Source organism: Hesperophylax consimilis, chromosome 25 (assembly GCF_061612785.1).
Source record: "Hesperophylax consimilis isolate HC1 chromosome 25, BYU_Hcon_1.0, whole genome shotgun sequence".
NCBI lineage: Eukaryota > Metazoa > Arthropoda > Insecta > Trichoptera > Limnephilidae > Hesperophylax > Hesperophylax consimilis.
In genome coordinates, this window is record NC_142860.1 from 6,812,073 (window position 1) to 6,839,387 (window position 27,315).

The window sequence follows — 27,315 nt, forward strand, 5'->3', positions numbered from 1 at the left end:
TGAACAATCAACATACACTTTTGCATGACGCCTTCTATTTTTGAGGGGTTCTAGGGGCTCTAGAATTCGAATTTGGAAGTCGCTGGTTCAAAACCCGGAATGCGCAAGTAAATTTTATTTCATTAATAATAATATTGTACATTTACTGCAGTTTCCAGACCGCAAGATACTCTGTGTAATGCCCTGGTAAATACCACCAATCAGAATTGAAATATTGGTTGAAACGGATTTAGTTAAGTTTTTTGACTAAATCTGTATAGCTAGGTTCTCCTTCACCCTACCTTCAGCCTCACAACATACCCCAACAAGGAACGCCTTATTATCACTGGCTCCAGACGGATGGGAGCAGTTGGGACTCCTGTGCGGTATTCACATAAACAAAATACCCAAGAAGGGTTTTTTTCGAAGCCCCCGTGTATATTCTATTTTTGAATAATCACAAAAAAATCCTTCTGATTTTGTCCTTGTTCACGACCTTTTTAACACACCCCTTCGCACACCACCTCCCGATGTATCACATTGAAAAAACCACATGACGAGGGTTGTTTTATTAAATCTCCATTGTGTGTTTTAATTAAAAAAATTAATAAATCGGTCCGAATACAAGGGTGGTTTTGGGTCTCCATATTCTATAGCCAAGCGGTATGAAGTAATATGGGGGTAGGATGGATTAAACAAATTCTTGGGCCTTTCAATTAATACATTTAAAATTTATTTTTTTTGCCATCCCCGGATTATTCAAAGAATTTTTATTCTCCTTTTTTAAATAGTTTTGCACATAAAATAGTTATTTTTAGTGTTATTTTATATATTCACGGTCAGAAAATTTCTCGTTTTTCTATCTCGGAAAAAGATTCGTTTAATTACCATTAAAATAAAATTCTTTACTGGTATCTCACGGTTTCAGATTTAACACTTGCTGCATGGATTCTGTGTTATCCTTAATATTAATGTAAGTGCTCACACTGTGCTACATGGCGTTTGTTGACGATAATAATAGTATAATAAATAAAGTGGCAAGGTCAGGGTCCAGATTATTCTGCTAATCAAGATTTCGGAGCCCATTGTCAATATGTCATTATAAAGTTCAAAGTGTTTTATTAAAGCCGGAGTTTTTATTATGAGATTGAGATAACCTTGGAGATGTAATAGATTTAGTCTGTGCGATATTCGCGTAGATTATCGACACATGGGTTACAATATAAGGGTTATAATCTAGGCAAGTATGTGCCTATGTTAATTAATGCTCTGTTTGCTGAACCAAAAATATAGGTATTCGCAAATGTGACTTACGGAAGAGTTGGTTGGGATTTTGGCAGCGCTCGTCTGGTAGAGGTATTCACAGGTACTCATAGAAAATTGCATTAATTATAACTCCGGATGACATTCGAATTCACACATCGGTTCTTTTATCGGTATGGTGTTTTGATAACTGTCATTAGATGACGTTATAGCTACGGCACCGGCGCGGGCGGCTAGATTCGATACTCAAAGCAACACTGCGCAGATTCAAACCATTAAAATTTGAATCCTAGCCTCCTTATTGGTTGGAGCGAAAAAAGCGTTCACCGTCACGAAACACAATCACTGTATATATTTATGTCTAATCTAGGAGGTCTCAATTTTTTCAAATTAGACAAAGGTAAATTAAATTGATTGATTATTTTAGAAAGAAAGTGCTACAAGCAATGACGTTACAATATCTAGACGTGTCTCACAAAATTAAATTTAAAAAAATGGCATGCAACTCTCTTGTTTCAAGCAAATTCTTACTTCTAGCATTTCTCTTCAAAAGATAAACATTAAAAAATATATAAAAAAATTACAAAAATATATATAGTGCATGAACGAAATAAACGATCGGACCAGACGGAGTCTTCGTAGTCAAGGCCGACTAGAGTTAAAAGCTTGATTTTGAGATGTCAAGTGATAAGTCAGTGCCGTGTCATAATAGAGCAAAGATAGTTTGAAAATGACAGCGATTCTTGTTTATACTCACTATTACTACTGATTTATATGTTGTTTTATCGCAAACATATAAATAAACCGAGTTATCATACTATTTTAAACTGTGAAGTTTAGTTGGCGATAGCACTGACTTTGATAATTTGGCTCAGATCTCTACTTTAGTCGGCCTTGGATTTTCTTTACGACCCATAAAATGGAACAAACGTTTTGTAATAATTGAAAAAAGTCATTTGCATGTATTTATGAATTAAATGGTATTTTTTGGCTTTTACTTGTATTTGCCGAGTAGTTAAAACACTTTCTCATCGCACACGAGGGCATTTTGGCACTTATTAAGAATTATCAGAAGTAAGAAGTAGCATGAACTAACGTGACGCGTGACAGTTTAATTAAATAAAACGCACTACAATTGACGTACTTTTTGCTTGCCGCTTTGAGTTTTCTACAGCGCCTCTATTATTATAACGTCGCACGGTGTCGAGAAATAGTGTTTTTGCGAACATGGTCTGTTTATGAGAAAACTGTTTGGTATTTTTAATGAACATTTGTACAATCCTTCTAGACAAATTTAATATTTAGAAAAACAAAATTAGGTTTCTGAAATTAAATTAAGGTAAATTAACTGAAAAATAATCTGAAACACGGAAATTGTGTTATCTTAGCAATGTATAGGTGTATTATTGACGTCTGTCTCGACACAGGTTTATCCTAGTGAGACAGACTTCGAAAAAAAAAACCTGTAAAAAAACTTTATATTGATAATAAAAAATAAAAAAAAATATATAAATATATTTTATAGGTTTTTCATCAGTTTTATGATGAAAAACCTATAATAACCCGAATTTTTGCACTGCAAAACCTCTTACTAAAATATTTATTTTCTAAATACTGATTTCCTGAAGGACCCACTATATTTTTGTTTTAAAAAAATTGAATTTTTTTTTAATTTTTATTTTCGAGACCGTAAAAAATTCATATAGTGTAAATTATATAAATATAAAAATAAAAAATATGGATGGAAATATAGAAAAAAAAACAAATATTTTAACAGCTGTTTTACATATAAAATAAACTGTAGGTATTACATATAAAATAAACAATATTAACGATACGAGCCTTCGAAACCTACCAAAAAACTATCAAAAAAAATTATCTGCTTTTACAAATAATAAAAATGATTTCTCTTAATAGATTAAGATTAATAAAAGCTAAGTTTCCTTTTCATTTTATATATATATGTATATAGATATTTTTTTTTTTAAATATTTTTTTATTTTTTATTTTATAAAATACAATATAATTCACGATGTCACGAGGCCACGTGCTTTATTCGAAAATATTTGAAAAATTTCACCAAAAGAAAGAAAAAAGTGGTACTATTTTTTAATAAGAATTAACGTAATTTTGATTATATTTTTAGTTTAAATATCCGAAATGTTACGTATGCACAACTGAAATTACTTTATTTACTTTTCAGGTGTATAGTAAAATAACGTACTAAACATTTTTTATTATTTTTTTACTATTTTAATATAGATCATATGGGTTACATTAATACATACATATTTTGCAAAATATAATATTAAGGTTCATAATTGGTCATGTATACCTTATCAGAAAAGAGGAGCTCTTGTGCCTGATAAGGGAGCCACGATTCTTACTTAGATTCAATGTTATAATATTATGTTATGTGTAAAATATATATATAGCGGGATATATATCTATATATATATATGTATATATATATATATATATATATACTCGTATATTTTATTTTTTTTAATATAAATTTTTTTGGAAAAAAAGTTTGATTTTATTTATTTGTTCTTTATGGCTTGGTAAATATAATGGTTTTGCATTTGAGTTGTTTTAAAGATTGGCGTAATAAATTGATTTCCATTTCTCGTGTGTTTGTTAAATTCTTGATATTCTGTGTTATTTTTTTCTTTACACATTTTTATAATGGAAGTTTACTTAAATATATCATCAATATTTGGTACTGGAAATAATTTAAATAGCAATTTTGTTGGGAAAGTAGAGTTTTTTTTAAGTATTACCTTTATAATAATTTTTTGCAAGACTTTTTCTGAGTTTAGGTTGTTTTTATAAGATCCTCCCCAACCTATGATTCCGAAAATAAGCAGGGAGTGGACAAGAGCATAATATATATTTTTTAGTATTTTCACATTTAAAATATTTCTTAATCTAACAAATATATATATTTACATTTCCTTATTCTCTTTACTAACTCCGTAATATGGCTTTTCCATTTCAGATTTTCATCGATGATCACACCAAAATATTTAATTTCAGAAGAGAGAGTAGTTTACAGTTGAAATTGTCACAATTTTCATCATGGATTATGATATTTACTTTGTTTTTACGTATTTTTTGTAGTGAAAATAATACATATGTTGTTTTTTTGGCATTAAGTGTGAGTAGGTTATTATCAAACCATGATTTTAAGATATTAATACATTCATTTGCAAGTTTTTTGAACTAGTTCCCATGTTTGAACTTTTATTAATAAAACAGTATCATCAGCATAAGAGATTAATTCACCTCTGATTTTCTGTTGGAAAATTTCATTTACATACATTAGAAATAGTAATGGTAGGAGGACCGTGCCTTGAGGAATGCCAAATGTACTTGTTAGTGGTGTACTAAAAGTTTGGTTCAATTTTACAATTTGAGGTCTCTCTGTTAAGTATCTTTCTATCCATTTAAGGGCTAAGTGGTCAATGCCATTTTCTTTTAATTTTAATATAAGTCTTTCTTGGGAAATGCTGTCAAAAGCTTTCTTTAAGTCAATAAAAATTCCTATACATTTATTTGATTTGTCCAGGGTAATCTGAATACTAGATGAAATTTTTGCAATGGTATCTTGGGTACTTTTTCCCTCTGTGAAACCGAATTGATTTTCATTTATAATCGAGTTTTTTTTTAAGAATGCAGTTAGTCTTTTTTTGGCAATTTTTTCAATAATTAGATAAGAGTGAAATGGGTCTATAATTAGAAATGACCTCCGGGCTACCGGACTTATATTGGAGAGATTATGGTTTTCTTATACGTGCTCGGGAAAACTCTTGTCTTAAAGCTATTGTTTATAATATGAGAGTTAATAAGTACATGTTTATTAAATTTATTAATTCAATGACAATTCGTTAATTTTCTTCATTCCATGTCTCTTTCATTTACATTGATATTAATTTAAGAAAATTAGATCAAAAACAAAATTTATAAGCCATTTTTAAATTGTAAATTTGTAACTTTATTATGAAGATCAATCGGAATTTTGGAACAAAAGTAAAACAGATTTTTTAAAGTGCTTTCGTGTTATCCTATAAAAGTCATAATGTGTTTCGGAGAGGTTTTTCTAAGAACTAGTCTAGACTTTGTTAGAGCTTATTGTTTGATTTGACATAAAATCCAAAAGCTTTTTAAATTTGGATTGAATGCCGTTTTTATGACATGCTCCTCGAAAACAAAGCCAATATTTCAACAGTTTTACTTGGTACGCATGAAGATTATCTTCACATCTATAGCATCACTTTGAAGTAATGCTCCCGGTAAGTCTATGTACTCGACTAAGTATTAGGCTACGGTCTATCGATGGTCTTATTTTTTTTGTAATATTCTGTTGTAAACTATGATGTTGATAGACTTTCTGTTTTGATTTTAATATTTTGCTGTAAACTGTGAGAAGTCATCTTTTAATATTGTGTTTTAAACTGTGATGAGTCAATTTTTAAACTGTCATTTAAACTGTGGTGAGTCATATTGTAATATTTTGTTTTAAACTGTGATGAGTCATTTTGTAATATTTTCTTTTAAGCCGTGATGAGCCATCTTTTAATATTTTGTTTAAAACTGTGATGAGTGATTTTGTAATATTTTGTTTTAAACTGTAATGAGCCATCTTGTAATATTTTGTTTTAAACCGTGATTAGTTTGTAATATTGTGTACCTTGTAATATTGTGTTCTAAACTCTAATGAGCCATCTTGTAATTATGTGTTTTAAACTTTGATGAGTCATCTTGTAATATTGTGTTTTAAACTGTGATGAGTCGTTTTGTAATATTGGGTTTTAAACTCTGATGAGTCGTATTGTAATATTGTGTTTTAAACTGTAATGAGCCATCTTGTAATATTTTGTTTTAAACCGTGATGAGTCATCTTATAATATTGTGTTTTAAAGTGTGATGAGTCGTCTTGTAATATTGTGTTTTAAACTGTAATGAGCCATCTTGTAATATTGTGTTTTAAACTGTGATGAGTCGGTTTGTAATATTGGGTTTTAAACTCTGATAAGTCGTATTGTAATATTGTGTTTTATACTGTAATGAGCCATCTCGTAATATTCTGTTTTAAACCCTGATGAGTCATCTTGTAATATTGTGTTTTAAACTGTGGTGAGTCGTCTTGTAATATTGTGTTTGAAATTGTGATGAGTGATCTTGTTATATTGTGTTTTAAATTCATCTTGTAATATTGTATTTTAATCTGCCCCTGCTCTCAATACAGAACTTCCTAGCTAGACAAGTACCTATCGTTAATCACCATGAAGTATGAATAAATTTAAAAAAAGCATGCATTTGCAATTAAAAATACGCCATAATTAGATTTTTTATTTAAAACTGCACAAGAATCAACCATCTGGAACCAGCATTGTGAGGCTGAAGGTAATGGAGAGGGGAAGGAGATGGAAAAAGGGAAGATTGGGAAGCACCTTGCTATTTAGATTCGTTCACAAAAAAAGGCTAATGCCATTTCTAGCAAGGTTTCAATTCTGGATGTTGGTCTTTTAATACGCCGATATTTATTTATTTCACATATACGGCACAACATGTGCCATTCACATACTAATTTACAGAGAATAGTACAGGAACATAAGGAATGCAACAATATCAATGTAAGTATAATGGTATAATCAGTAAAAAGTAAGTAAGGTTAAAAGTATGAAAAAAAGAGATATAAATATAATATAAGTAGCAATCTGTAGTATAGTAATAAGTCAAAGTAAGAAATTATATGTAATAATGTACAAAAAAAGTAGTACAAGGAAAAATGAAGTGCTTATAAAATGTCTAAAAAGCATTAAGAGTTTGTAAAAAATAAAATAAAAGATATTAGATAGGTATATACTATTAGAAAATGAAAGGAATAAAATATATACTTTTATAATATGAAAAGGAAACATAAGTAATAAATTACGTAAATCTACCGGGAGAATCGCGTGTGTAATAATAATGTGCGACACTGCTTGACAGTCCGATAAAGTTTTACATAGTACCTATGAAGACTATGATATATAATGTACTGATATCAGCTTCTACCTATCGAGTACTAGTAGTTTTTAATCTGAAGTACATAATCATTATGATGGTATGGTATTACTCGACAATTTTTTTTATGCATCTTTTATATGATAATAGACAATCAACGTGATCGATGATGAAATAATCTGTGCAAGCGATGGATTATTGAATTTTGATCTGCGTTAGTTCCAGTATTGTTGCAATAATAAGATGACTTGAGTCTAGTTGGTCTACAGGAAACATGGTAGTTTATCAACGAAGTTAATTCAGGGGAGTCAAACTGGTGATTGATTATTTTAAATAAAAAAATTAGATCAATAAGTATTCTTCTATGTTTTAACGATAAGAGATGCATTAATTGAAATAATGAATCGTAATCAATGTCGTCAGAGGGAATTCCTAATTTGAAGTTAATTGTTCTGAGAAATTTGTGTTCGATTCTTTCAATGGAGTTTGCATGGTTTTTGTAGGAAGGGTTCCATATAGACGAATTATATTCTAATTGACTTCTGACTAGAGTTGTATAAAGTAATTTTAATGTAGGGATATTTTTGAAATCTTTAGATATTCTAGTAATGAAGCCCAATATTTTCATTGCTTTACTAGTATAATAATTTACTATCAAAGAGACTATGATTTAATTAGGGTAAAATAATGGGCGAAACAAGATGTAAAATCTAAATAATACATGTAACGATGACAGGTAAAATATGAGTGTGACACGAATAATAATGGCAATAACTAGTCCACTTTCCACATGGCGTACGTAAACTTTCTCTCCCATTTCCACAAGTTTGAAATTTCCACTGAATCCACCGTGAGCTAATCCGAGCTAAACTTTGAATTTGTTCTAACGGAAACGGGGAGGTAGATTCCAAACCACCCTCGCTTAGGTACGCCGGCCAATCGGCGCGCCTTAAAATATAATTTATCTGTCAAACGACTGCGGGGGGAGTTCAAGTTTGATGTGTGATTAATTTAATTTTGTTTGCTGACTCAGCTTGCGGAACTACCATATAGGTACATGATTTTTTTTGTGTCAGGGCGATTTAACTTACTGCATTAAATGTTGATTCGGTGAACGAACCCCAGGGATCAAACGTAGAATATGTTGGTCTTTACATGAATGATTCCAATGAATATTATCATATTTAAACCATGCCCACATAAATTCAAAATCTCAAGGATTACTAGTATGTATATTAATTGTTTAACGGCTTTTTTATATTTTTAATACATTCATTGGGAGATTGATGTCATCCAAATGGATCCCATATGCAACATGATATTCTCAGACGAGTGAACCTAGGATCTCTTTCAGGCGAAACTTAATTTTAAATCATTTTTTTGATTAATTCTTATAACGAATTAGAATACAAATAAAAAAAATCAATTACTCAATAAAAAATATAAATGTAAACTACTAAAAAAATATTTCTTTCAATAGAAATGTATGAACGCGTAAAGGAAACAACTAAAGAAAATACAGTACTATAGCTAAGATTATCTGTGACAGTTTCATTTGATTAACTTTTTTACTTTCTTATAAAATGATTTACAAAATAAATAAAAACCATTCATTGTGCTTGAAATCGAACGTTTCTAGACTCCGTCTGTCAAGCGATTTTAATGCCTATTGCCTACAATATAAGGTATACCAATAATATACACATTTTTCGCTTGTAGTTTCCTCTTAAGCCTCTTCAAAAAATCCTTTAGCAACTACCAAAAATGGCGATACTTAATATACTTACGGCACGTTCCAGAGTTGAAAATACTCTCAGTATCACTCTGGTATAAGGCCACCAAATCGAAACATTGAAATTTGGCCGTGTTTGGTGACCAGATCTGAAAATCCAGGTACTTCCTCACCTTTTTCTTCTCTATCTCTTTTTGCTCCCGCCACCTCCAGCCTCACAATATACCCTTATTGGGGATGCCATAGTCTAACTGCTCCTAACAAATAATAATTTTAGAATATCCAATTTAACCATAACTTTGAATTTTTATTAAAATCTTTGCATCAAATGTGAGTAGTAGCTGATTTAACGTTTATACATACAATTTTAAACGATAACTTCGACTGTACCGAATCTGTCCATAATTAATTTTAATATAGAGCTGCCGGCCTCTGTGTTTCCTCCCTCCTACAACATGGGACTCTTCAAGACCCATGTTCACTCCTTCCTCTCCGCAAAAAGACCCTCCACACAGCATCCCCAAAGATGACATAGGCTCTGAGGGAAATTATTTTCTTCAGGGCCTCCTGTGTGGAGTTAATATATAAAAATATATATTTATATATATATAAATATATATATATATATATATATATATATATATAGGTTTATGATACGGCACTTTGTACATCTTAGCGTCTGCAAATAACCGGAACTATTGGATCATTTCGACTTACTTGATCATTGAGCACTTACTTGATCATCGACAAATTGAGATTTAAATGCCATTTTAATCGTCTCGGCGAGACGAGATCAGTGGCATTTTCAACTCAATTTGATGTGACAAGTGCGATTTTCGTGAGCATTAGATATGCTCCTATATGCGATTTTATCTCAGATATTCAACCTGACTTTGTTAATTATTTCTATCGTATGTTAAACTAACTTCATTGATCTCAAAAAGCGACGTTGCCATCGTTATTTGTGTCAAACGCAGGTGTACAAATAATTTTCTAAAGTAATTAAATGTTTTAACAATTGTATGCAAAAATAGCCTCTAAAGTAATATTATTTAGAGCTTATTATCGTACGACATTGCGTATTGGTCTAAACAATATTCGAAAGGAACTATAAGGCTCAAGAATTGTATGCAAAATTAACCTCTAAAGTTATATTATTTAGAGCCCATTATCGAATGATGTTGTTTGCTAGCACAAGGCTGGTTTGTTTGTATTGGTCCATTTGAAGCTAGCTTCAGGTTAGTTTTCTGAAACACTTAATGACTTGTAACTGGCTAACAGATAATATTAAATATTACCGTTATTCAATGTTCGTATATCACGAATCAGTTGACAGGTTGATTTGTTTTTGCGTTTTATTAGCTTTATTACGAAGGAGATTTAATAAAATCTTTCAGCTTTGCGAAATGGATTTTAAATACGGTAAGCTATTACATATTTCTAAATAGGTAATAACCTAAATTGTAAAATATAGAATTAATATAATAAATATAATATTAACAATTTTAATCTATGCTTATCAAATGAGTACAGAATAATTACCGTATTTTATTATATAGGTCATGATTTTTTTCTTTCTTTTTTGAGAACCCAAGCAGTAAAATTATTTTGAATAATAGATATATATTATGTATTAACAAAATTCAAAAAAGCTAACCTAACAACTTGTGGTAAAAATGTCAAATCAAACTAAAGCCATATTCCTATACTAAAATATGCATTTAAAAGCATGTTTTGTTTTCAAACAGTTGTTTCTTAAAATAATTAAGTTAAAACGAAGTTTTACACGTCGGATAATCACCCATTAATTTGTTCATATTCAAATTAAACAAATTCCTTTGTGGAAATAAAATTTGCAAAAACAGAAAACTGCAGGTACATATATGTATGTTTCAATGTGTTTGTTCTTGATATTTTATAGATGTTCCAAGAACCAGTGATTTACGTACATCAATAAACAGTACTGACGACATGATCTCGTCTTCACCCTTTTCGCTAATTTCCAAAGGACAAAGTTTAATCATCAGCAATATGCAGAGCATACTGGGCGAAGAAATTAACCATGAAACTTCCTCAGATTCAGGTAATATTCACTGATAATAATCTGAAATATTACAGAGCTACCTTAGCTTATAGTAAATTGTTATAGGTAATATCAGAAATGCTGCTAATTAAATATTCCGTTGCAAATGCTTAATTAGTCTGTTGTTTTGTCATTATATTAGGTTAGGTTTCATATTTGTGCACATGACTTACTTACTACATTGAGATATTATTATTGGATAAATATATAATATATTATGCTTTATTTTAGAAACCAAAACTGAAGTAATGTTAGAAAGGAGTCCGCCGACGTCCGAAGATGATGATTCACTATACAAACCGAACAACGTTACTTCTTCGATAGAATCAGGTATCTACAGAAAACATGTTTAATACTCTTGAAACAATCAATACGTAACATATAATTTGATTATTATATGGTCAGAGGTGCGGCCCAGAAAGCCGAAGGTCCGGTGCGAGTCCCAGATGTGACCGTATCTTTTCTGTTTCAGATTTTAGATTGAGTGATGCTAATATTGTCTTCATTTAATTAAATAATTTAATTTAATTATAATTATTTTAAAAGCAATAATTATTCGCCTGAAACACTCATCCACATTGAAAAATCTCCTGATAAAAGATACTTTATTTATTTATTTATTTATTTATTTAAACGCCCATAGGGCTTTTACAGATAATAATGTACATCTTTATTTATTTATATATTTTTTTAATTATACAGATCTTATATCTTATATGATAAATATATGTTATACAAAATAATATAAGAAAATATCCGAGTTAACAAAATATAGGTACAAATAATTGAGATTTACATAACGCCAACGGGACTCGAACCCGTGTCCCCTCGATTTCCGGTCGACAGCTCTGACCACTGAGCTATGGCGGCTTATCGCTTATCCGCGAAATAATTCAATATATACTAGTGTTTCATTCAACAATGACTGCTTTCTTATAATTTGAGGTTTTACTAATTAAGTTTAAAGAAAGCTAAATAATGTATTGTTACTTTTTAGATATGAAAATTTCCAACGCCGATGATGAGCAACATCATTTAGAGAAGCAGGAGGCAATCGAAGTGTCATCGACTACAACTCGAAGCACTATTTCTACTAGTAAATGAGCACGAGTGCATGACCGTAAAAACTCATGTCCATATTGTACTAAACTGGTAACGAACATACCTTCAATTTCAACCTTTGATTTAGCGTTTGACCCTGTGCATTTTGATGTTTTTATTAAAGCCGTACAAATAAATAGTGGTTACGATGAAATTACAGGTTCTGTAAAAAATCCTAGCATGTCTCAACGACTTTGTACAATCTTTTATAGCCGTACAAAGTCGTTGAGACATGCTAGGAATTTTTACAGAACCTGTAATTTCATCGTAACCACTATTTATTTGTACGGCTTTAATAAAAACATCAAAATGCACAGGGTCAAACGCTAAATCAAAGGTTGAAATTGAAGGTTTCTGTTCTTTAATAACTATATACACCTTGGCTAAATCCCTCATCTTCGATGTTATATGTGTATTCAAATGGTGTTCCGTGTGATTACTTAATAATAAAGACCCATATGAACATATTAATGGGTCAGACATTGCTATTTTTGCAATATTTTCATTTTTAAATACATGAAATATTTGAGTTTCTTAGAGATTCTGAAATTTCAGAATTGTCTGGGCATAATAATATAGAAGATGATTTTAGTACTCTAACACGATCATGTGGATTTTTCTCAGGTAACGTACTTTTTGTACATTTTAAAGATAATTACCTCTGTTTCTAAAGGATGAGTTGAATTTGCATTTTCTGGCTGTTCTGAAGGATGAGTTGAATTTGCATTTATTGTAGTGTCTGTAAAAGTTGGTTTTCTAAATATTTCAAAAGTATGTTTATTATTATTCTTTCCAATTGTTAGATCTAAAAAAAATATTTTACCTTTGATCTCATGTTCGACTGTGAAGCAGATTTTATTATTAACAGTGTTGGCCCAATTAATAAAGATATCTAATTGACGGTTGGTGCCTTTCCAACATATTAAGATATCGTCTACATATCTGACATAGTATATTATATATTTAGCTAAGGGAGACTTTAGAATAATATTTTCAATATGATCCATAAATATCTCCGCTAGAAGTGGGCTTAAAGGGGATCCCATGGGAAGTCCGTCCAATTGCTCAAAATATGTATCATTAAAAAGAAAATAATTTGTTTGTATGCAAATTTTATGAGCTGGAATAACTCTTTTCTTATTATTGGGTTGACATTAGATTGTTCTAGGATATTTTCAATTATTTTAAGGCATTCTTTAATGGGGATGTTGTTAAATAAGGATTTTACTAAATAAGGAAAATTAATTAGTTGAAAATGAATGCAATTTTTTTTTAAGTGTGATTTATTTCTCTATTTTGTTAAACTCTGATAATGTCAGTTTGGTATGACGTTTTCCATATTATTTTAAACTGAAATTATGTAAAAATCATTAATTAATTATTTTTTAAGTATGTTTTATTTCAATCGATTTTGCTATTATATATTTTGTTAATATCTGATAATGTCAGTTTGGTATGACGTTTTCCATATTATTTTAAACTGAAATTATGTAAAAATCATTACTTCATTATTTTTTAAGTATGTTTTGTTTCTCTCGATTTTGCTATTATATATTTTGTTAAACTCTGATAATGGCAGTTTTGTATAACGTATTGTATATTTTTTAAACTGCAATTATGTAAAAATCATTACTTAATTAGTTTTAAAGTTTGTTTTAGTTCTGTTGAATTTCCTAATGAAAGTTTTTAAAAATGTCTGAAAATAAATAAATTAAAATGTGAATTTTTTCAAATTTGTTTTTATTTTACCAAACAATGAATTTGTGCAAAATTTTATTAAAACACAAGACTTGTGCAATATGTGGCTATGGTAGATTATACTACAGCTACTGCCGGGTACATTCCAGAGTGGAAGACGTGACTGGTAACCCCATGGGGAATGGCGACCATTCAGGAAAGTATCTTCTAATCTATTTACAATTTGGTACTGCCACCCCGGGAACCATTTATTGGATAACTACACCTCTGCCATAGGTCATCCCAAGTGGTTTGGTGACTGTGCCCGGGTTCATGGGGTGAGGTTTGCTCGGGTCTTGGCGGTGGATGTGTCCTCCAGCTACGTGGAAGGCCGGAGAGACAGGTTGAGGGAAACCTTTCAGGCAGAACTCTTTGGGAACATCGTCTTGCACCGCAGTGGGAGGGATGGATTCATACGTCCGTCACTCCTGGACCCACAGACCCCACCCACCCACCCCTTATCCTTCCTCTCCTTCCCTTCCTTTAAAATACCCTCCACACAGCATCTTCAAAGATGACATAGGCCTGAGGGAAAATATTTTCCTCAGGGCTTCCTGTGTGGAGCTATTGTTAAACAAACAAAAAAATGGCTCAGTAACATAACTAGTTCGAAGGTCGCGGGTTCGAACCCGGCGTGCGCAAATAAATTTTATTTGATTAATTTGTGTTATTTCACAATTAATTAATTAAAATAATATATAGTATATTTGCGGCACGTTCCAGAGTGGAAGATACTACCAGTATCGCCCTGGTGTAAGACCACCATTCAGAATTGAAACGTTGCTCCAAATGGGTTTAGCCGTGTTTAGTGACTAGATCTGAATAGCCAGGTACTTCCCCACCTTCCTCTTTCCCTTCCCCACTTACCCTCAGCCACACAACATCCCCCAATTGGGGATGCCATATTCTCACTGGCTCTAGACGGGAGCAGTTGGGACTCTTGTGAGGTATTCACTATAAAACAATTCACTATAAAACAGTTCTGAATATTTCAATTAATTGAGGTTAATGAGGGCGTACTGTACAGGGCCCGCAAATACTTGAATAGTACACAACTGCTAACCCTGTACAAATCACAAGGGCGCCCCACGGTTGGATTTGGCAGCCACCTCTGGTGTGAAGCCCGAAAATACCTGAAAAAACCCTCGACTCTGTGCAGAAACGGGCGGTCTGTTTGATAGATTCTCCCATCTTAACAAACGGATTGCAATTTTTAGAGCATATGCTTGTTCTACCGGTATTTCTATGGAAGATGCTCCGAGGAACTAGCATCATTAATCCCTTCAGCACCGGAGCATAGTCGGGAAACACGCCAAATGCATGCCCAACATATGTACACGGTTAACATTAGTCGCATGAGAACGGGTCGTTTCTACGACTCGTTTCGGTGTTCAACGGCTCGGCTCTGGATCAAATTTCCGGCCTCTGTGTTTCCTCCCTCATATGACATGGGTCTCTTCAAGACACATGTTCACTCCTTCCTCTCCTCAAAAAGACCCTCCACACAGCATCTTCAAAGATGACATAGGCCCTGAGGGAAATTATTATCCTCAGGGCCTCTTGTGTGGAGTAAATGTAAAAAAAAAATCAAAGATTTATTCCACTAAAAAATAATAATAATATCTTTATTTAGGAAAGTTTACACATTACAACTATACATACATATTATGGTGTACATTGATTTGTAACTTTTATATTTAAGGTTATAAAATTAACAAAAATGAAGAACTATTAATACAAAATATGTATTAATAGTTATTATTATACACCAGCACAAATATTGTGTACAAAAATCGTTTTCTGAAAATCATATAATAGGTATTTTATAATAAAAGGAAAGAAAACAACTCAAATAAATCAGATTTTATAAAATATACTTCCAATAATACTGTAAACACAATACTAATATTATTGAACTTTGGTATTTTAATTGTAAATCAATCTACATTTTCAAATAATAAATTAATGCTATTAAAAAGATAGAATATCTTATAAAAGCCTGTTCTACAAAACTAATTTTAAAATAATTAATTCAACTGTAAACGTAATATAAATAAGTTTTGATTGTATAACTTTACTTTTAAATAAACCCGCAATTTTAAATATTCGCGCCAAACGTTCCAATGCATTACGTATTTTCGAATATTCAACCAACAAATAAATCTGTTCAAGTCCGTCCAAACAGAAGCTCGACAGAAGGACAAAAGATTTGGCAACATTGCATATCAAGTAAGTGCTTTCATAAAAAAGATCAACATGCGTTCATGATTTAATGATGAAAATTTTGTGAGCATATGCATAAAATAGCTGTATATATAATAGCTGACCACATTTTAAATTTATTTCACAAAAAAACATGTTGCCACGTAATTTATAGCGTTATATATCACATGTGAAAGGATGATCAAGAAAGGTGGTTTACTCAAAGATGTTCCAATAAGTGTTGTCCGATATAAATATATATATATATATATATATATATATATATATATATATATATATATATATATATATATATATATCTCTTTGAGACCATGAGCCCTATTTTACACGGGTAATTACAAAACAAATGCAGCTTCTAATTCCTCAGTTAAGAGTGCTCTTCATACATTTAATAAAATTTGTCTTTTCTTTAAGATCTACATTTTTTCGGATTCACTGCCCAAATTTAAAAGTGACATTATATCAATAATATTTTAAGCTGTTCAATGTGCATACATGTACACAAACACTCACGAACATACACACACCATACACAACCCAATAATAACTGAATATACATACCACATATGAGACATTACAAGGAAACATATCATACGTACCAGACTTAAAATATTTAATTTCTTTAAATTGTTTCATCATCGTTCTGTTTGTTTCTCATTTTTTATAAAATAATTATTTCATTTTTAATATGAAATATTTTTAACTAGCCTGTCTCGACATATGATATCTATAGTGTGACAGACACATACACAATATGTGTTAACCTTACGTATCTAAAAAAAAAAACATATTTAACTTTAATAACTGAAATAAATTAAACATCTAATAAATAATGATCCTTTCAAATGCCAAGTAAAGATTAGCATCTATTTTAATCCTACTTTAAATATTTTTACTTTATATTCTATTTTCTTTAAAATATTAATTTATTTTTTCAAAAAATAGTTTTTAACAAATAAAACATAATCTGCACATCTCACTAGGGCATTCTTGTGTCAATCAGTTCAATTTTTTTTCTTATATTATTTCTATAATCAAATTTATTTTAACAATTTTCGTTTTACCATAACATGTCCTTTTCCCTTATGTTTTATTATTCATTCTACAAAATTTTGTTTTTTCTTCTTCCATAAATCATGTTGGACTACCATTAAAATTTAAAATCAAATATTTGACATACTGGATATATATTTTGATCTTTATGATACAAATGACATATTATATACAATAAAAAGTTTTGGTTTACATTAAGATTACGTCCATTTGTATGATTATATACTTTTTTAAGAGGATGAGGAACTTACAAGGGTCAAAAAATGGTTTTACAATATTTTTTAAATCAACTTTTCAGGAAAGCTTAGGTTTTTTTGCTTCCTTGAACACATAAGAAACTAGAACAGATATTAGGTATGAAAAGAATAGATACTAAAGATAAAAGTAAAAAGAAAATAAGGAAAAAAATCTTGTAATTTTTGAAAAATATTAAATTAACTTTAGGAAAGTAATAATTGTTAAATGTTGTATATACTATTTGTTTTGTTGTATTGTACTGTGCACATATCACAACCGTGCAAAATAATGGTTTTTTTTATAATCCTGCTAATATATCAATATATTTAAATTTTTATTCAAATTTAGAAAGACATTTTTATGTTTCTACCGATGCCCTCTCCTAGCGTAGGTAGACCATCATCAAGTCACAAGGAAATCTACCCAAATATTTTAAATGTTGCTAAAAAAAGCGCATCTCCATTAAATTTTAAATCGCTTCATAAATATTTTGAATTTCCGAAAACAATATCCAAAAACCCACGAAATGTATAAATTTGCATACTGTAATAACGCTCCCCTTAAAAATCATCTACATCATGTCATTGTTATTATTGATCCTTTGCCAAACGCTCCAAACAAGACGCCAGAGATTCGATGTGACACTTTAACATCGCTTGGCGTTTTTTGCCATGGAAACGAAGCACAATGGTTCAAATCGCAAATTTATTTGGTCAAAAATATAAAAATAAAGATACTTACAGTATGTATTTATTAATAGTCTCAGCTACTCGGATTCAGTGGGAAGTTGGCACTCTCATTTTGGATGAAGCTGAATTGTAAAATGGAAGGAGATGAGTAGGAGGAAGGTTCGGAAATAGAAAAACTATAAGTTTAGTTTCAGTTGTTTTAATGTTGAACTTTCATCATATTTCAAAATTTCGAAAATATATTTTATACGTCTTCCAGGTTTTGAACTACAGATCTATGAATCTGGTATTCAATAAATTCATGGCCTGCAATTCACCGAATACAATTCACCGAGTACAATTCACAGACCACAATTAAAATCACCGCGAGGATAGTTCACGGCCCAAAATTATTCACCAAACACAATTCAAAACCCACAGGTTAAGTTATTTTAGGTTCATGCGGTCGCGTTTTATACTAACCTATCTAAAAGCTAGTAAAATTGTGTTAATTTGGAATAGTAAAGTAGGCGATATTTTCAAAAGTTCCAACAATTTCATAAAAAGTAAGCAAATTTTACCGTACCTCGAGCAGACCAGTAACACCTACAAAAGACATCTTCTTTTTTATCTCGTTAGTTTTTCAGTGTTCTATATTTATTTATTTGTTGAAAAAATAGTATATCGAAATAAAATCCTAAGCCGCTCATCTCACTAGCAAATTCCTGTGTCGTGATGTGCAGCTTTACAATTAACTTGAATTTGATGTAACATTGAAAATATAAACCTACAATTATTACAAACATAAACACTACAGTTACTCAAACTAAAATTACAGCTTGGTAGTACGTTTAAAGTTTTCAACAATAACATTTTATTAAATAAATAAGTATTACAAAGTACCAGTATTTTCTTATCACCCAAAATCACAGGGTGACCATACTGACTATGACAAGCGGTATGGTATGAGTAATTATTTTCATAAATAACAGTTAACAAATAAAAATTGAAATAGGTAAATACCAACAAGTTATCATAAGTATATAATAATAGTTAAATAATAGTGAGTGTTATGTGGAAATTAAGTTAATTTTTGCATTTTACGATAGGTAGCGCTAGTTTCAGCTGCGGTGCGCGCACACACCAAAATCCGAATGGTTCCGACAAGTTTCCGAACCTAGCCGACCGTAAGTAGGCGACTTCATTAGGGAGTCACTCTCGACAGAATAACTCAATAGAATAGACGTCAGTCCGGCAACAGTACTTTTGTAATTCTAATCGCAAAAAAACATCTTTGTAATCTCGACGAACCGTTTATAATATCATGGAAGTCTCCCACAACTTATTTGCATAAGGAAGATTAGTCGGAATTAAAATACATTACAGTAAGTAAAAAAATATATATATGCAATAAAGTACCTAAATAATAATATGTGCAATTAAGTGTATAATAACGAGAAAATTAAGTAAATAATAATTAGTAGATAATTATTAAGTAAATAATAATAAAAAAATACAGTTTGTGGCAAGCCTACGCACGACGGAAGTGAAACTTTTAGTATTCTTCTCTCTCTCTTTTCATTTCATTCTCTCTTTTTTTCTGTCTATTGACATATTTATAAGTAGCATGTGATAAAAAAATATAAAAGTTATAAAAATATGGGATTCGAACCCGGGTCCTGCATAACGAGTGTGTCGAACGCTCTGCCTCGAGACCGCGAGGAGAGGTATCTCGCGCGACGAGAACCGCGTATATAAAGTGTACTCCTCAATTGACTTGACAAATTTTCGTTTTCAAACACGGCAAATGAATAATATCACATAACGTCTCGTTAACGCTTTATACACGGTGTCCGGAAACTCGTAGTACAAGCGGGAAACTGGAGAATCTACACCACATGGGAAACCCAAAAAAACATAAAGTTTTTTGATTTGAGCATTTTCAAAAAAAAAAAAAAACCAAAAAAAAATTTTTTTCGGCTATTTTAGGGTTAAAGTTTTTTCTGGTGTTTAGGGTTGAATAACAGATGTTTTAACCCTGCAGAGCAGAAATATTTTATGATTACACCGGGTTAAATGAAGGGTGATTTCAAAATAATGCTTCAAATCCGAGTTTCTTCATTTGTTTTACTTTCAAATAGTTTTAATTAGTTGGGTACTTTGATCTTCAGTAATAATTTATAAGAATTTGATTTTGAATTTGATTTTGAATTTGAAAAAAAAAAAAATCAACTTCAAACTCGATTTACTCGATAACGAAAGCTCAAATAAAAAAAAATATACTACAAAATCGACTCCAAATGTGATGTAGATTCACCAGTTTCCCGCTTGTACTACGAGTTTCCGGACACCCTGTATAGGGTCGAATCGAAAATATATCGGCAGTGTGAAGTCATATCTGTCGTTTTTCAAAATATTTCCGTATATTTGTCCGTTTTGGAAAAGATCTATCGTGTTTTAACAGTCTCATACCTGTATGGAGTCTGAATTTGAAAAACATTTCTAAATTTTGAAAAACTCACTTACGGCTGTGTTTTTTACTAAAAAAACTTGTCACGCACGTCTGCGAGGGTAATTAGTCGCGTTATTGGCCTTGATTAGTAATTTTAATGATTCAAAATAAAAATAATTAATCAAAATACCGAGCGACTCTACCGGCTCGATTTGTAAGCTATATTTCGACCAAAATATCATATAGTCAAAATATCTAAAAGTCGCAGCACGAGAGCATTTTATCACTTTTCCTCGTATTAAAAAAATCACAAAAAGAAAAAAAAAATTGTTAAAGCGGGGATCGAACCTCGGTTCTTTAATTCAATTCAATTTTTCAATTCAATTCAATTCAATTTCTTTATTTCTTTAAAAACATTACAACGACGATAGTGGAGTGCTCTGCCTCTAGACCGCGAAGCTGAGTTTGGAGGGTGACCTAAACTAGGTATATAATATTAGCTAGGCTCCTATAGCGAAATGATCACGGTTTTTTGTGACGGTCATGAGTCGGTTTTACTCCGGTCCTCGAAAATGCATAACGCGCGTAAAGAAGTTTCACTTCAAAAAGTAATGTAAACAATATTAAGTAAATATGGATAATATCAAATGCAGGACTGCCACATTGATTTATGATATAAGGGTTTAAAAAATTTTTTTTACCATTTTATTTATTATTTATACCCAAAACTAGGCCATTTTCCGTATTATGGTGCTAACATAAATAATAAAATATAAAAACAATAATATAATGTTGTACATGTATCGTAACACAAATGGTGATAAAATTATTAATAAATTTTGACAATGGTAAGAATGTGTGTATGTGCACCTAAAATTGTTTTTCGAACCATATTTTTACGTTCTTGTTCGCTGAAAAAAAAACAATGTTAACGGTGCCTTTCCCGGGATAATAAGGGTGGTCCATCTAAGTCAGCTTCGTGACGTATTCCATCAATCACTTGCCGATCGATCTTTTCCTTTCTACTTGCGCCCTTATATTGTAGAATGTTTTTACGAGACACCTTTATACCGTGTGTTAATTCTGTGAATGACAGATTATCGTGAGTTAGTTCCTGGTATAGTTGATTTTTATTGGGAGTGAAATTTACCATCATGGACGTTTTTTACGCCAAAATTTGGTTCTTCTTCTTTTTCGTTCGGTGAAAGTGAGATATTATAATAGTCAATTTGCACAAAAGGTTTTCTTCGTCTCTGGTAATTGTTAAAAAGGAAAGTGTTACTGTGGTAATCAGGTGGTTCATGGAAAAAAAATAATAAAAATCGGAAACCGACTGAAATTATTATTATGTATCTCATAAGGTTTAGCCAGAGTTAGCAATGTGAGCGCCCGAAACTATTTTTTTTACCAGTTGGTTACAAAACATCAACTTTTTTCTACTTTTATGAATATAATATGCATGTTTTATATATATAAACCTTTCGGGAGAAATTCTTTAAATGATAAAGAAAACCATATCTAAATCCGTTACGTAGTTTAGGAAAACTAAGCGCAAAGACATACGCGGATAGCTATATAATTTTATACTTTTTAGAGATTTTCGAAGCAGCAACAACTCTCGAATTGTAATTCTAGGGTTCATGAAATTAGCAATACTTTTCTGTCTATCATTTATAAGTTGATACAAGTCATTTCAGTTCGAATTGCCATTACCTTGCTAAGCTTTGAAATAAATTAGAGTTATTGTTACATATATCACATCAGAAACTGTTTGCTTCTGAAATCTGGTTACGAGGACTAATGGAAAAACGTCCGAAAAAAGTAACATCACCTTTCCATTTGCATACTACAAGCTACTGACTTTTATTGACCAGATTTGAAGGGTCAGTGTCTCCCATTTTTAAATTATTTTTCTTGGTACTTCATAATTGTGGTGAAGTCCCGTTTTAACTCGACCATTTTGCATTTCGTCTTTCTGTAAATCTGTTTGTATGTTCCTTATCGAGTTCATTATGGTGACTTTTTAGGGAATCAGTAAAGATTATTTTTTCAAACATGGAATCGTTTGTTTATTTGGACATTCTTATTCGCAGTTATTCACTACTATCGTAAGTACCTACCTGCCCGAAGAGATAAAAATAATTGTGGGATAGGTAATAGATATTCTTTTTCTTCTTCTTCAATGGCGCTACAGCCCATTTCGAGCCTTGGCCTCCTTTAACATGAGCCTCCACCGCCCTCTGTCCTCGGCCGTCGTCTTCCAATCTGCAACATGGAGTAGTCCTCTGGCATCTTTCCTGATATCGTCCTCCCATCTCAGCCTAGGTCTGCCCGCCTTTCGTTTGCCTCCCGGGTGTCCTGTTAGAACCTTCTTTGGTACACGTGTGCTTGGCATTCGGTGCACATGTCCGGATCAGGTAATAGATATTATGGCTCCTTTATTTAAATTTTTATTTAAAATATTAAATGATTCATAATTGAGTAGGTGGGTATTTCATTGCATATTCGTACTTACAAATCTTACGATTTCTGATGAAATTTTGGTTTTGATTTTTTAAATAAGAGAAAATTATAAACACACAATTTTGGACGCAAGATCTACTGTTCACTAGCCTTTATTAAACTTCAAGATTTTGTCAGCAAAATAGAATTGATTCCATGTTCCATCGCCCTCTATTGAACTCAACCGCCTTGTCATTTATCTTGGGAAATTCCTTCATCCGAGTAATGGGCAGCTGTCATACTCGTATTGGTGGACAATATGGCTTCTCGAATTCGGTACAGCACGTGATATAGTGCGCATACACTTACACTAGTTTCTTTTCCTTATCATAGTTATTATTTATGATTTTAGCCGATTCATCAATTACAGCTTCCACCGGCCGATTACATATCTGAACCAGAAATCTCGAATTACACACATAATGTAGAAAAATGGTAAAATACAATACAATTCAATACAAAAAGCATTATCGCATCCCATAGATAAAGAACCCACTGGAGAAGGTCATCTTTGTAAAACAATGCAATGAAATTGGGCCCATTTGCATGCCGACGAAAAAATAAACTTGACCAAAGTAAAACTTTTACTGGAAATTGAAATCCTGGCCGCCAAGATAATTTGATTACTGTAACCAAATGATAGAATAAGGATATTTAGGAAGGGAAATTAGAATGGTCCAGCTAGGAGGATGCCACCAGAAAACAGAAATAGGTCTACCTTTTGATGGATGTCCTCTCTTCCTTATAAGCACTAAAATTTCACAGTGAAAACGGCGTGCCTATTGGGCGGAACGCGGAGTTGAACTAATTACTTGTAACTTGTTGAACGATCGAAATTGTATTAACTACACCGGAACTATAAATTCTCTCGGTGAAAAAAAATGTAAGAAATTGTCAACGGTGCCCGAATATATTTATATATTTTTTTTATTTATTTAGAAAAAAAAAAAATAATATTCACAAGAGATTAAAATATATTACATTTCATATCAGACATCACTTTTTTGTTTACCCAATTTGTAGAGAAATATTCTCGGGTCAAACTGGGGAGCTAGTCTATGTGCTTATATATATAGATAATAATATGTATAGTTACAAAAATGGAAAAAGAATATTTTCAAAAATACTGTAAAATAATACAAAATATTGTACAATAAGAAAATTACATATAATTATAGAAACAGAATATCAACAAAAATCAACGAAAAATCAACAAAAATATAAGCAACAGAATGTATCTGATAATCATCGATAAAAGTAAGTCAATCTTCTCTGTAAAAATACAACGAAAGTTTTTTTTAATTTAAAATAATTTTTCTCACTTTTTATTGTATCCGGTAAATCGTTAAATAACTTTGGGCCTATATATTCATGATGGTGTTGTGCAGTTGTCGTGTTGCATCTAGGTACATACATGTTCCCAATTTTTCTAGGTCTTATACTTCGCGTTGAGCACCTTTCAGAATCTTTGAAAACTTTTAGAATAACATTTCTTTGAAATAGTTTTGAAATCGGTAGGACCTTAAATTTTTCAAAAAGAACGTTGGTTGGAAAAATTCTTGGTTTTTTAATAATAACTTTGATTATCATTTTTTGTGTTGTTACTATCGAATACAGATTATTCTTATAGATACCTCCCCAGGCGATTATTCCGTACTGCAACACTGACTGTACAAGAGCAAAGTAAACCATTTTAATATTTTAAAGATTTAGGATATTTCTTAATTGTATAAAAATGTAAGTAAGTTTTCTTATTCTTTTTACACAGTTTTCGATAATATGTTTCTTAAATTTCATGTTACTTTCTGTAGTGATCCCTAGATATTCAATTGTAGGATTTGTGAAAATGAAAGTATTTATAAAATATTTGCCTATAAAAAAATATTACAGACTACCAGAAATGTACCATTCGAATAAATTGTTTTTTTTTTTTCTCCCGTCTGGAGCCAGTGAGACTATGGCATCCCCAATTGGGGGATGTTGTGAGGCTGAAGGTAAGTGGGGAAGGGAAAGAGGAAGGTGGGGAAGTACCTGGCTATTAAGATCTAGTCACTAAACACGGCTAAAGCCATTTGGAGCAACGTTTCAATTCTGAATGGTTTAGTAAACTTAAATCATTTTTCTAATTAAAATCTGTCACAATTTTAAACAAAAGAATACGCATTTCAAATATGCAATTATAGTTATTAATTGTGACAATAAAATAATTTTGGTACCTCGTCTGATATTATTTAATACTTATTAGTTCCTTTTTAAAATAAATTAGTTAATTAAAATTAATTTACGTATTGCGCAGAAATATTTCACATCTCGTATGCATCTCGTATGACAATCGAATTTTATTGTTTTACTAACTTTAACCGATACTAGTTGACGAAATAATTTCTTCGAATATTTCGACTTTTCTTAAAACGATAAAGAGTGCAATCTTGTTCATCATTTCTCAATGCCCGCACCTACAGAACGAAATAATAATTAATGGCAAAATGTTATTAATTTTCCGTTCAACCCAATTCGAAGGCTATCGTATTGATGGGCCGGGATTAAGGCTTGATTGATTACAGAGGCTTTGTTCCTGGCTGTATGGGTACATCCGTACATCCGGCTCCGGGCAGAACCTTCCCCTACTTCCCAACGGAAGTGCGACCACAAAACCGGATATACTACCTACTCACTGGATATTTTAATGACTTTCAGAGTATGAATGCATTGAATGGGATTTTAACAGAATTTATAATGGAGCTCTTTGATTGGTGCCACGATAGCTTAATTAAAATTTCAAGTTCCCGTCATTTCAACATTAAGTTGGAATTATTGTCAAATTCCATATATAAAAAAGGTAGATCATACACATAGCACAAAATTTACTCAAAATTCAATTATGTTTCATATCGATGCATTCTTAAGATACAATTTTCAAAAATTCTTATATAAATATAACAGTGGGTAGGTATATCAACTATACTTGTAATAATATAGCTCGCCTTTTAAAGGCAGCTTCATTGATGCTAAAAATTTCGATATCCGAATTGATTCTGTTTTATTTATTAATTTTATTTTGGTAATTTGTACATTTATTAATTTGATACATATAAATACACTATATTTTTTCTTGCTTGATGTGGCTCCTAAACAATATCTTGAACTTTCTAATTGGGGCAGACTTTAGGTTTTCCGGCAGCGCATTATAGTATTTCATCCCTTTATATAGTATACTATTCTGAGTATTTGCCTTGTCCTTTTTTGGTAGCCTGATTTCATTGCACGTCCTTGTTTTATGTTTATGTATGTCCTTGTTGTATACAATTTTATTGGAAAAATATTTGAGTAGCACGTTGTTTACTATTTTGTGTACAAATATCATCGTGTTCAAAGTCACATCTGTTTCACCGTTAGCCAATTTAGTTCGTTTAACATTTTATTTACTTTTGAATATCTATTTTGTCTGAGTATTGTTCTCATTGCCCTATTTTGGAGAATTTGAAATTTATTTTGTTCTCGGTCGTTACACAGGAAAAGGATAGTTGAGTTCCGCAAATTCTTCCCAAAAAAGATATCTTTTTTCCAATTTTCTTTTGGGTATATTCAGCATTTTTGTTAAAGTTGGGTTTGGAATCTATTATAACTCCTAAGTATTTTATATCGGTAACATTTTCAATAATTTCACCATCAATTTTGATTTTGCTTTCACTAGATGTCTTCTTATAAACAATTACCTTACATTTTGTTTTTTTTTGTATTTAATTTAAGCTTATTTATTTTTAGCCATCTTGATACATTATCTTGTTCATTATTTAAAATATGTATTAGTTCTCCATAGTTTTCTCCAATTATATATTCAACAGTTCAATTATATGTTCAACAGCAAGATTGCTCTCCCCACAGGCATGACCATTGGTAAGTTAGTTCTGCAGGCCGGGAGATAGAATAGTCTATGTTGTCGGTGACGGAGATAACCATCGGGAACATAGAAATGAATTCTCTCCATGATGACCGAATTTTCAAACCATTCACGAATCAGTCTGAAGAAATGTGAAGCAATGCGCACATCCCTCTTGACCGTAGATAGTTCATTCCGAGCATACCCAAAAGAAATTCTGTAAGATGGAGGTATTTTCATTCCAAAAATGACTATAGACACATATAAATAAATACTATATTAATAATTTGCCGACGCATATAAAAAGCGAATGAATGAACTTAAAAAATGGTTACCATATGAAGTTGTTTTTTTTTTAAATAAGGGAAATTAGAAACATACTTTTCTGGGTTC

General features: G+C 31.3%; 1 protein-coding gene across 1 annotated transcript; it reads left to right on the forward strand.

Annotated features, from left to right (window-relative positions):
* The first annotated feature begins 9,740 nt into the window (after positions 1-9,740).
* LOC149411477 (uncharacterized) lies at positions 9,741-12,289 on the forward strand. The gene is made up of 4 exons (XM_089646867.1): positions 9,741-10,408; positions 10,908-11,069; positions 11,301-11,399; positions 12,067-12,289. The coding sequence occupies exons 1-4, from the start codon at positions 10,246-10,248 to the stop codon at positions 12,171-12,173; spliced, it is 531 nt and encodes a 176-aa protein (XP_089502993.1). The 5' UTR covers positions 9,741-10,245; the 3' UTR covers positions 12,174-12,289.
* The last annotated feature ends 15,026 nt before the right edge of the window (positions 12,290-27,315 follow it).